The 13,337-nt window shown below is 40.1% G+C and overlaps 1 protein-coding gene across 3 annotated transcripts in view; it reads left to right on the forward strand.

Annotated features, from left to right (window-relative positions):
- The window catches only part of CDK17 (cyclin dependent kinase 17), a 204,350-nt gene that overhangs the window by 140,028 nt on the left and 50,985 nt on the right, over positions 1-13,337 (forward strand). For all 3 annotated transcript variants that reach the window (XM_039495321.1, XM_039495307.1, XM_039495313.1), the window contains exon 5: positions 12,335-12,460. In XM_039495321.1, coding sequence (XP_039351255.1) covers positions 12,335-12,460 — 126 coding nt within the window. The remainder of the gene's footprint in view (positions 1-12,334; positions 12,461-13,337) is intronic.

The raw sequence follows: 13,337 nt of genomic DNA on the forward strand, positions 1-13,337 counted from the left end.
TTGCAGTTGGTCACAGTAAAAGGATTGGGCATTACCAAAATATAAACATATACCAATAAGATAACAATTTGCATAGACAGCCCTCCCAAGATATTAAACCAATCAACTAAAATGCCTATTTAACAAGGGTTTCTTTTATAAAAAAACAAAACAAAAACACACACAAAAAACCTCTCAAGATTGCACATTGTCTGGAACGGACGTTGTTGTTTTGTATGTGTAGATTTTGGTTTCTCATTTCAAGGCTGCAGAAATTACTAAGTCTAGAGCACTATAACTAAACAATAAAAAATATCTGTAAATCTGTTCTCTGTGGTAGTCTTTTCTGCTAACTTTTGCCTGTAGCAAATTTATTATATGTCAGGTTTCTTTAGATAATCCATTTGGCTGTAAGTGTGCCAACTCTGTCATGTTACAAAAATGCAGTGAAATTTGATACGGCAGCCTTCAAAAACAACTCAATACCGTGTAGGATCATAGCAAAGCATAGAAATACGGTATAAGTGTCCATAAGTATGATATAGGCTTCTACATTAGTGTCTCGTCTCTCATTTGTACAAACAAATACTTTTCATTTGTATTTTGCTTCCAGTCTGCATAACAGTAAATAGCATATAGTATATTATGTCTGTTTTTACTTGTAAATTGTGCTGGGGGTGTGTAAATGTATATAATAGAAATAACCAGGCTTTTAGGATTAGCTTGTTATGAAGTTGAACTGTGTAGAGTAGACAAATTATTATGTGGTTTGTTTAATCTCATTAAGTGTTCTTCAGTGAACAAAAGCATTACTGAGCAGCTTGTGGCTGCAGCTGACATGTTGTCTTGCTGATACTAGCTAAAACTAGTGAGATGGCTGATTCAGGCTGATACTTACGCCCACAAGAGAACAAATCATTTTCGTTTGACCTATTGTTGATTACTTGGGCAATCATGCTGACATCTATGGACTTGAAAGTACAATTCTTTTTCTTGGTGGTGACGGTAAAAAATCTCAGTGATCAAATCCCAAACTTCATCCTGAAATGTGAACATGACATTTTCATCTATTTGCTTGGTCTGTGCCAACATGCACTACAATGGTCTGGAAAATAAGTGTCTTATCTGTCTGACTACTGTATGCAGCCTAGAACCCCAAACAGTAAGAATTGGGACTCTAAAGAAATTACCAATCAAAGGCAACATAATTCTCTTTGTTTGATGTCTGAGACCAGATAGTTTTGGATAGTTAGGCATTTTTTTCCATTAACTTCTTCCCTATAACTTGGTCCTGCTATGCTGCTTTTATTTTCACCTCCTGTTACCTCAATGACAGGAAGAATCTTGAGCATTGGTTACTTTAAAACTCCAGTTGTAAGGACACCTGTGGGAGGCACAAATGAAAGGAACAGTTCTGAAGAAATACTGTGTCATTCTAGTAATTGAGAAATTGACAGCATTTGCAGCCCAGTGTCTCTCAGAGAAGATTATTCATTGTTGCCTTCTACTGCCAGTCTAACAGCAAGCAAAAATTTGCAAACTGGCACATTGGTGGAAGACAAAAATGAAAATAGTCAGGCTTTTCATTTCTCCCCCTTCCTACTTGAGATGCAGCATGTGACATAGTGGGAGTTGGAATCTGAAATTCTGCAACAAATCCTTCCATGTGGCTCTGTGGTTTCCTTTGTCATTTTGTTAATAATATGTAATATTTCTGATCATCAATAATGTCTTCTGCATTGTATAAAACAGAGAAAAACACCGTCCCCATTCTAAAACAAAGTACACAGGGTGATCAGAAGATACTTGAACATACCAGTGCATCTTTTGAAAAATAAATATTTTACACTTCTAGCATATTCTAATTTATAGATTTTAAAGCAGTCCAGGTCGCTCTGTAAGCTTTAGTATTTCTTTTTATACAGATGGGATAACTGAAGCCCAAGACAAGTCTTGCTTAAGGCTACATGGTGAATTGGCATAAGTCAGAAATATAACCCAACTCTTCTAACTGCCAACCCCATGCTTAAAAACAGTTTAGCGCTGCATCTTTGGTAGATTAAAGTCGTTAGACTTCATGGAAGTGTGTACATTTGTGGCAGAATTTCAATGATGGGCAGGAAGCCTGATCCATTAGGTGAAAGGGAGAAATTTCCCAGCATAAAGTGCAACATAGAAGAAGGCTCACAAATCCAATTACGAGGATAGTTGGGAAATTTGTGCTGAGCAGGGACAGGGGGAATGGAGATGAGAGAAGCAGTGAGGAAAGGAGTCGAATTGTATAGAGCTGAATGTGAGAAGTAAAAGTTTGAGTTTGACAAGGAAGGCAAGAGAGTGCCACTGGTGACGAGACTCTTGAGAAGGGAGTGTCCTGATTGAATGGCCTATGAGGAAGTTGTATGCAGTGTTGTTGTAGCTGTGTTTGTCCGAGGATATTAGAGAGAAAAGGTGGGAGGCAATATCTTTTATTGGACCAGTTTCTGTAGGTTGGAGAGACAAGTGTTCAAGCTTACACAGAGCTTCTTTAAAGAGCTCCGAGTAAGCTCAAAAGCTTCTCTCTCTCTGAACAGCAGAAGCTGGTCCAATAAAAGATTATTACCTCATCCTTTGTCTCTCTAATATGAGGAAGTTGATGTTCAGAGTAGCAGTTTGGAGTGACTGAAGAGAACACAAGATGGGAAAGCCAGAGAGGCTGGGTTTTTTCTTTCTTTTTTCTAACTTGTTTGAAACTACAGGAGCTGTAGTTTTTATATTGCCTAACTGGAATGCTGCACTTAAATCATCACTGCAGATATGCCAAGTAGGATCAAAAACAAGTTTTTCAGCTTCATACACCCCGAAGCAAGGTATTCTGGAATAACCTGGGCAGATGTATAAATCTACAGCAACTTGTGAGTTTAACATTATTGAAAGGCAGATCTGAGAAATAGGTTGGTATGAGGAACTCAGGTATTCAGGAGTTTTTATTCCAGACTAGGTACAGCTGGGATAAATGTGATTTTGGTGCCCTACCAAATATTAAAAGTGGTCTGTCACAGTTCAGACCTGTAACCACACCTGTATTTCCCCTAATAGGGAACACACACTCAGGCATCCAGCTCCTCAGCTGTTGCCTCTCCTGGGTGGAGATGCACATCTCTTTCCCTTCTGACTGGAGTATTTCTGGGCTGCACAGTTCCCTGCTTATACTGTGTTGTCTCCAGCAGAGACAGCCTGCCCTAGCAGAACCTGCTTATTGTCTCTTTAGAGATGGTTAACAAACATAAATGCTACAGTTATAAGGTACCACACAGCACTTCCTTTGCAAGCCTACTTTATTTTTAAGGTAAAAAGCATCAGAGAAAACATATTAAAAACAACAAAAGAAACTACCCATCCTAATAAACTTAATAGAGTTAACCCCCTACCCTAACATGGATTCTGGCAGGAGCAGTCCTTCAGACCCCAGCCCCAGGGGGATTCCCTGTGGTTACAAGTTCATCACAGCTTCAGCTCAGAACTAGCACCCTCACGACATCTTTAGTCCACCCTTTATAGAGTTCATGGGTTTGATCTGGATTTTCCAGGAGCAGGTAATTAGTAGACAATGGGTATTCTTCCCAGGGTGTAGATTGACAAGGGAAGGTAGGTCACTTGCATTCCTCGGGTACTTCTGGAAAATCCACTTCACAGGTATTGTTCCAAAAAGGCCTTTGAAATTCCTAATAGCTTCCAGCGATTGGTTTAGTCAGTTTCTTAGGCTACGTCTACACTACCCGCCGTATCGGCGGGTAGCGATCGATTTTTCAGGGATCGATATATCGCGTCTCATCTAGACGCGATATATCGATCCCCGAACGCGCTTCTATCGATTCCGGAACTCCACCGCCCCGAACGGCGGTGGCGGCGTCAACATGGAGAGCCCCGGACATCGATCCCGCGCCGTGAGGACGGGTAAGTTATCGATATAAGATACTTCGACTTCAGCTACGTTATTCACGTAGCTGAAGTTGCGTATCTTATATCGATTTTTCCCCTTAGTGTAGACCAGCCCTTAGAGAAGGTACGTATCTACAATTCCACAGTAACACATCCGAATAAGTGGGCTGTAGCCCACGAAAGCTTATGCTCAAATAAATTTGTTAGTCTCTAAGGTGCCACAAGAACTCCTATTCTTTTTGCGGATACAGACTAACATGGCTGCTACTCTGAAACATACACAACTGCATATTTAATAGAATAAACTCCAAAGATGCTAAATTTCATTCAATAAAGTTTAACTTAATTCAGTAAAGTTCATTCTAGATATTGCAGGATATTGTCAGTCTGTCACAGTCTACACTTAATTATTAAGATTCTATTCTAATGTTAAAGCATGATTGAGAATACACACAATGCATGAGGAGAGGAAATGCAAGATAAGCAGAGGGAGAGGGGGGAAAGCTCTCCTTCATATTGTTACCTTTAGTGAAACAACTGGCATGTAGCGTGTTCTGGAGATAAATTCAAAGAAGGATGCATAAAGCAGAACACTCTGTTGCTCATGGGTGCATAAATACATGCTCTGGTTCGCCTGTATTTTACCATCCAGCAAACTTAAGTGGCACATCTTTTGAGAATCACTCAGATTTTTCTTTAAAAGTACAGTCAATCTGTAGTGAACACATTTTCTTCTCTTTTTGTCCATGATCAGCGATTGCTTCTGAATTTATTATTTGTAAGGATAGCACCATAATCTTAAAATGTTCCTCAGCCTGATCATTTCAAACAAAATGAGACTAAGCGCTACTTATCTGTAATAATACCATCAGTGAGGCCTCATCTTGACACCAGACCAGGCTCCCTAGATTTGTTTGAGTTCCATAAGAAAATAGAATTAAACTGAATTTACAAAAAGGTCAAAAAGTAATTTAACTTTTTAACTTGAGCTGTTAAGGTATACAGGGCTGGAAACTGAGAAGAATTGCTGAAACACCTCAATGAGAACATAATTCAGTATTTCTTTATATCAAAAATCCATTGACAAATATAGCAGATCTATTCCTAACAGCTGACCTGTTTCAAAACCAGACTTACTGGCCAGTATGACTTGTTCAGTGATAAAATATCCCCAGGGATAGTTATGAAAGAATCATAATTGAAAAACTATCATCTTCAAGTAACAATATCTGGCATACAAATTGAAGTTAGTTAAAGGTGACGTGCAAGGAAAATGCCATTACATTAACTGCCTAAGGTGAAGATTTTTCTTTTTATATATAGCATTCATAATCTACATCTTGTCTCTGAAGTCTAAAATTTTGAATTCCGGGTGTCTGGGAGATAGGAATTAATTGAGAATATTTCTGTGCTCGCTGTGTAGATGGAGTCATCTGCTACCATCTTTTAAAATACTCTGAGATCAGATGAATCTTGCTTTAAAAATAAATAAATACATAAATAAATTCATTTAACCATCCTGGGATAGGATGTCAAATTCTGGTTGTCTTACTTTTGAAATTATAGCAAAAGTTCAAAAGCTGAAGAGAGAGGGTGTCAAATAGGTTACAGAGAGAGTGGAACTTGTATGATGGGAGATTACTAAAACTGTTTTAACATTGTGTAATGGAGATAAGTTTAAGGAACATAATTAAGGTACTCAGAATTATAAAGAACATAGGGAAAATCATCCGTCCCCCTGTCGTTAATAAAAGAAGGGGGCAGTTAAAATTTAAAAGGTAGAGCAAATATTAAGGCAGTGATTATTTAGCATCCACTAGATAGCTGTTAATCTTTCCATGCATTATTTAAAACCTGCTACAGCAATTCTGTCATCACAAAAGATATATAGTAAATAAAAGCAAATTCCTTCTCAATATGTTAAACTTCCCAAAGCTATATCTATATCTATATATATCTATATATATCTATACACACTCACTCTCTCTCTCTCTCTCTCTCTCATAATATATATATATATATATATATATATATATTTTGCTTTTGGAAGTTTAACATATTGAGTAGGAATTTGCTTTTATTTACTGTCGGACGATTTCACATATAAATATCAAAATAATGTATTCTTAACAGATAATCATGATTTTAAAACAGAAAAAAATAAAAGTATTTTCATTCTCCCTCACCTTAGAATTGTTTACTTACATATTGGATACATATTTCATTACACAAAATCCATGTACAGATAAAAAGCCACAGTCCGAAATTTTAAAAAAAAGTATATTTTTGGTCACTTTTGCGTTTTCTTTTAGAAAAATTTGCTGTTTAGGGACTTGTGTGTATAAGGGAGATGGGTTTTTTGTTTGTTTTGGTATTTTTCTGTCTGAGTCAGTCGTTATCCTTCTATGTTAAGTTCTCCTCACACCTTCTATGGGTCATCTCAATTATCACTTCAAAGGTTTGTTTTTTTTCCTCCTGCTGATGATAGCTTACCTCTATTGATTAGACTCTTCCACTTGGTATGCATACTTCCACCTTTTCATGTTCTCTGTATGTATAAATATCTCCTGTCTGTGTGTTCCATTCTATGCATTTGAAGAAATGAGCTGTAGCCCACGAAAGCATATGCTGAAATAAATTTGTTAGTCTCTAAGGTGCCACAAGTACTCCTGTTCTTTTCACATGAGTACTTACTTACAGACCCATACTACCTGTATTATGTATTGTCGGCACACTGTACACCAGTTTAAAGTTCACAGTTCAGTAAAGTTAATTGAGACTAAGAGTCTCGTAGCTCCTGGTTTAAAAAAAAAAAGGAGGAGGTTAGAGGAGCAATTTTTAAAAAGTTCTTTGCAGGTGTGTTCTTCTAACTACTGTACTGAAATATTTTGTTTCCAGTTCTTTACAATAGCCTCCAGAAGTAGTTGTTAACCTTTTTAGGTCCTCTGACCCAAAATTTAGTCAAATAATCATCCCACAATCCTTTCCATTTGCAAAATACTGTAAGATTTGTGCCCGAGTAAAAACTATCCATTGTTAGTGCGTGCTGGGGCTTGTGATGTGAGTGGTGTGAAGTTTTTTGGACAAATAGTTAATTTGCTGAAAAATGCAATTTCAGTGGACCTGTAACTATTCATAAATTTGACACGAATTCATTGAATAGTTTCAGTGCAAAAAACAAACAAACAAAAAACCCTTCTTTCAGTCTAGATCACAAGCAGACTTTGGTGGCATTCGTAAAATAGGATGGTGGTGGCATCCCCCTTGTGACTTTAGCCCAGTGGCTGGACAGTTGCCCAGGATATGGGAGGGGTCTCTGGGGAAAGTTTCTCCTGTCTTCCTTATAACTTTTAGCAGTTGAAGCAGTTCCACTTTGTATGATATACTTAATAGTCATTGAGCCAGAGAAAGAATGACTCTGTGGGCAGGTGGTTAGGGCATTCTCCTGGTAACATGGAGACCATGTTTAGCTCCCTTCTCTGTCAGGTGTGTTGGGGGAGCGGGAGGAATCGAATCCTGGTCTTCCCCATCCTGGATGAATGCCCTAAACCATTAGGCTAAAAGTTAAGTACTCCTGGGGGGCATTCTGCGCCACTGTGTGCACACAGAATTCATGTCCCCTGCAGATTTGTTTTGCTTCCTGGCAGAAAAATGACTTTCTGAAGGGGAAGCAAAGTGACGCCACAAGACTGGTCACGCATCCCTCCCAGCAACGTGGGTGCGTCGCTTCAAGTGCCCGGAGCAGCTGGTGGAGAGGTAAATCACTTGATGGGGGGATGCCCTGACTGGTGGCTCCTACCCAGCACCAGGCTCAGCTGCTAGCTTCCTCTTTTCCTGCAAGGAGGGGCTGGGTCAGACACATCCCCAGAAACTTCCCCCAGCTGCAGGAAGCTCCGCACCCTCAGCCCCACCCCGCTTCCTTCCCCGCTCGCTCCTCAGCCACAAGGGGAGGTGGCACTGTATGGAGAGCTGCTGCCCTATTCATCCAACCCAATGCATCTGAACCCCCATACCCAGACAAGCTTCCCCCCTGCACCCAGAACCCTCCCCCCCCCACCAAGACCCCTACACCCAAATTCCCACCCCACTGACCTCACCCCCTGCATCCAGAGCCCTCTGCACCCAGACCTCACCCCCACTGAGACTCACCCCCCCCACCTCCGGACCCTCACCCAGACCCCACACACCCCCACTGAGCCTGCTGTACTCCGACCCATACAAATCCCACCCACCCCGGCACCAGGACAACCCAGCCGAGCCTGCCACACCCCCCCCCGAGCCCCCACGAGCTGCATTCAGACCCCCAACCTCCCAAGCCCCACTCCTCCAGCACCTGGATCCTCCCCACTGAGCCCCCAACCACCTTCACCTTGACCGCCTTGCAGAGTCCCATTCCCCCTGCACCCCCCAGCAAGCCCCTGCACATCCATATCCCCCACACACACACTTGGACCCCCAATGAGCCACCCACACCCACATTGCCCCACACAGAACCCTCTCACCCTCCACCTGGATCCCCACACACTAAGCCCCTCCACACTTGGATCCTGCCAGGCTGAGCCTGCTTGCCCACACCCAGATCAGTTGTGCGTGACTGTCCCTCTCACTTTCTGGGGCAGGCCTTGCCCTTGCGCTGTGTCAGGATCGGGTGCAGCTTTACTGCTGAGTCCCTGTCCTGGGGTGGGGGCTGTGATCTCTCCCCTCTGTGCAGCCAGTGGCCTGTGCTCCTCACTGCTATGCCAGAGCCTCAACATTTATTTATTGTCAAATAAAATATGCCGAATTTTAAAATATTGTGTGCGCGGGGGGGAGGGTGGCACAGAATTTGTAAGTTTTTTGGTGCAGAATTCCCTCAGGAGTAAAGTTATAAGGGAAGGCACCATCGACATCTCCTTGCTCTGTGAATGAAGCCCTTTTAAAAAATATCTGGAAACAAAATATTTTTGGGTCAAATGAAATGTGCACACACTATTGATTTACCAGAAATTCTGAAAAATTTCAGATTTGGTTTGAACAGAACTGAATGGGGAGGGGGAGGAGGTTGGAACTGCCAGTGAACTAAAACATTAGTTATTCACCTAGCTCTACATGTGAATGCTAATGGGACAATTTCTGTGGATTGGGAGGTGTTGAGAGAGATACTGGAGGCTGGCTATATGTCTGTTCCCTCTTTCCCACACAAATCTTAGCTCTGTTGGTTTGTCAGTGCTGCTTCAAGGCTGCATAACTAGCTGTGAAGCACCAGTTTCTGTGCTCCGAAGAAGAGTGCTCTGTAGGAAGGGAAGGAGGGATAAAGGGAGGGCGAGAACTTCTCTGTGTCAGATGACAGTAGAGCAGCAATAGCAGGCGTGAGAAAGCTGCTTCCCTTCCCTGCATAAATTCCTGCTTAGATTTAAGGACTGCAGCAATATTTCTGCTTTTCTTCCCCTCTCGGCTGGTAGAATGTAACTAGCTGAGAATGCCTTCCCAGCACCAACCGCTGAGTTGTGGCCCACCACTTGAAATGCCCTGGTCTACAGTTTCTTAAGATATTTGCTGTCCAACAGTATCACTTAATAGGGAATAGGGTGACCAGATGTCCCGATTTTGTAGGGACAGTCCCAATATTTGAGGCTTTTTCTTATATGGGCACTTATCCCATACTTGGGTCGTATGCTGGATCCTGGATCTCTTGGTCTAATCCAGTGGTTCTCAACCAGGGGTACATGTTCCCCTGGGGTTACACAGAAGTCTTCCAGGAAGTACATCAACTCATCTAGATACTTGCCTAGTTTTACAACAGGCAACATAAAAAGCACTAGTGAAGTCAGTACAAACCAGAATTTCATACAGACAATGACTTGTTTATAGTGTTCTATATACTACACACTGAAATGTAAGTACAATATTTATATTCAGAATGATTTATTTCATAATTATGTGGTAAAAATGAGAAAGTTGGCCATTTCTCAGTAATAGCGTATTGTATTTTTAAGTCTGATTTTGTAAACAAGTAGTTTTTAAGTGAGATGAAACTTGGGGGTACACAAGACAAATCACCCTCCTGAAAGGGGTACAGTAGTCTGGAAAGGTTGAGAGCCACTGGTCTAGTCCTCTCCCCTGTGCTCCCCAACCCTAGTGCTCCAACAGCTCCCGCACATTCCCAGTACACCGTGTAATGCTATGGCTGCAGCTGCTGCTTTGGTGACAGGATGAAGCCTTCTCTTTAGAGTGTTGTTGTTTGGTTATTATTTTGGCATGCTGCCAAAGTCTTCACGTGGAATGCAAACAGCAGTAAGGAAATGGTGAATTTTTTTTAAATGGTTTATAATTGAGGTAAGCCGAAACAGAATTTCATAGGACAATGAAAAGGCACTTCTCTAGCTCAAGGGTTTCATCCTTGCTGATTTTTCAGTGTTCCTCTGCAAACAATGGAAGTATTAGATCTTCTTAAAAAGAAGTCACAAGAATCGCTTATTGTGTCAAGTGTTAGGTTACCTAGGTGTAGGGGTCACTACCAGCTCCCACTATAATTAACTAATTTCTTTGTTGTAAAGTTCTTTCATGCTCCCAAAAAAACAATAGGCAGTGTTTAAATTGCCAATGATATTAAAATTATTGAATATCAAAGCTGAAAATTATTCAAGAACTGCGAAGCCACAATCTTAATATTTTATAGAACTGAAGCTTGAAATTCTGATTGACATTTCAGTCATCTCCCTCATTCAGATGCTCAGCAACACTTCATTTATTACAAATTGTGTGCCTAATTTCATACTTACGTCATGACGTGGGTGTTGGGCATAATCCTCACTCACTACAGAAGTCTAGATAAAGCACATAGCATTATATCTCATTAAGGGATTTGGGGAGTGAGTGAAAGAGGCCTCATGGATGTGAGCCAAGTGCCAGAAATTCAGGTCTCAGCGGCATCTCACTGAAAATGTGCAAATCCACTGGCCACAATATGTAGCACATGCACAAATGTGAGTCAGTCTCTGGCATGCATTGTGGTGTGCCTATCCCTATTGGAAATGCCATGAACTGCCGAGTTTCATGCAGCTTTCTTGTATATTTATTTCAGGATAACATTATTCTAGGCACGTAATGCAAATATAGTGTAAACATTAAATCCTTCCCAAGCCAACTAGTCCATCAAAACTTCAGCTGTTAGGCAATGTGAGCATATAGGTAGGCTTTGCAGCATGCCCTACTAGTCAACAGACTTTGCCTTTGTTGAACCAAGGGGAGGAGCAAATTCCCGAGTCAAGAATTCTTCACTAAAAACATCCTGCTGCCAACAGTGTCATTCTTGTTTAAACCTGGAGGCTGTTAGCTTTAGTGTCTCATCTTATCTCCATTGCTGTGGAAACACATGATGAGCAAGAGAGTCTCTGAGGTACCCAAGTTAAAAGCATTCAAGGTTTTTGCTCTGCACAGCCAAGAGCACTGGCTCCTTTAGCAACGTGTATATAGGGGTATATAGGTATAGGCAGCTTGTTACTGAACATGGAGTTGTTTACCCTGGGTAAACCCTATTTATTTGACAACAATGACTTTATTTTAGGAGATACTCATCTGCCCTTGTTGTGTATCTCAGTATCTCCTTCAAATACATCTCTGTGATGGCAACTGAGCAACTAAAAAGAATTTTTGATGTCTCATTTTCTGATATATTTAAGTTCAAAACCAAACTGAAAACAACCTGTGAAAATCTATATCTCAGAAATATCATGAATTTCTGTTTCAAAATTTGCTCGATATAAAGGCGTTTTGACCCACGCTGATGATAGCGTTCTAAAAGTTAACAAAGTAAGGAGAGCTTAACACAGTAAACTGGGAAATGTATTTTTGACACTTTAAATTGTAATTGTCATATGATTCAAATAAGGGAGTGGCCATTTTGCTGAAGTGGTTCTGTTTGCTACACTGGCAAGGTAGGAGCGGAATGGATGAGACTGAAAACCAATTTCTAAAGTTACTTTAATATTTAACAGAATAAAAACAGAAGAGCTAACTCTTCAGTCTACACAAGGGACACTTTTCATTTCACTGTTTTTATTAAAAGGGATTTCCTTACTGGTCTTGAGTCTACCTATTTTCTACATCATAAATTATTGAAACTGAAAATATTTTTAAAATCTCAATTACTTTTTACCATTTATATTTGCTTACTTTTTACATTTCATTCAGCTTTTCCTATGACAGTAAATTAGTTTCTAGATCAGTTTCTGAATTCTCTGGATCTCCTTTTGTAGCCAGTTGCTGAAGTGTTTGTGTTATAAGTATGACAGGAGAATGTAATTTTTTTAAATTAGTAAACTGTTTCCCTTAATTCTTTTTTTAATTGTAGAAATACTTCAGTTGATAATCTTTTTAAAGACTTGTTTTAACAAAACCTAATTTTGAGCCCTAAATTGACCTGTGTCCTTTTGACAATATTTACTTATTTCTCCAGGATCTGAACAAGCGCTTGTCACTGCCTGCAGACATCAGGATACCTGATGGATATCTAGAAAAGCTGCAGATAAACAGTCCACCATTTGATCAACCGATGAGTCGACGTTCTCGTAGAGCATCACTAGTAAGTTTCTGTGATCTCTGCATCCCAAACAAATCTGTTCTACTTGAACAGTGTCAGTTCCATTTTCATGTTATATATTGTTTAACTCTATTTGAGACTACAAGGTGCTGAGTGCAGCCCAGAGATGCTGAGCACCCTTTACTCTCTATTAAAATTCATGGGAAAGCTCAGTAACTTACAGGATGAAACTCTACATTTTTCTCTTCCAGTTTTCTTTATTTCCATTTTGCAGACTTTTCTCACCATCATTCCTCACTAAGGGCCAGAGCCAGCATTCGTTGAAGTCAGTGGTAAAATTCCCACTGACTTCAGTGGTGCATATTTTATCCCTAAGGGGAAAACATTTTTTAATCATAGAGTTTGGGAAGAGCAAAACTCCACTAGGAAGTCCTCTATGAACGGTTGCTATGAAGATCTGTGTTACCTGTTCACCAATTAGATACTAATGACTGCTATACAAACACACACACACACACATATGTTCTTTTGGAGTTCGGTAAATATGGTGATAACAAATGTTCTTCTTTTCCCACTGTTATGTTGACATGGTGTTTTAGGTCTTTGTTTTATTTTAAAAAAATAGATTCAAGGTTAGTTAACAAATCAATTCAAATAAAGCATGCAAAATTATATTTAGGTAACTTCTTCTTTTAAATAAATGTATTCTTTTTGGGGGAAGATCTCTGTGTTTATAATTGGTATAATTATTATAGGACTTACAATTTGAATTGGACTTACGAGTTATAGTTCTGTCTCCTAGGAAGTGGACTATTACTTCATTTAACATAGGCCATCAAGTAGCCATCTGAAAAGTAATAATTTTTCAGTCATTACTGATCTAGGTTGGATTCTGACTATTGATCCAGATATGAAAGAC

The sequence above is a fragment of the Mauremys reevesii genome, linkage group 1, assembly GCF_016161935.1.
Source record: "Mauremys reevesii isolate NIE-2019 linkage group 1, ASM1616193v1, whole genome shotgun sequence".
Taxonomy (NCBI): domain Eukaryota; kingdom Metazoa; phylum Chordata; order Testudines; family Geoemydidae; genus Mauremys; species Mauremys reevesii.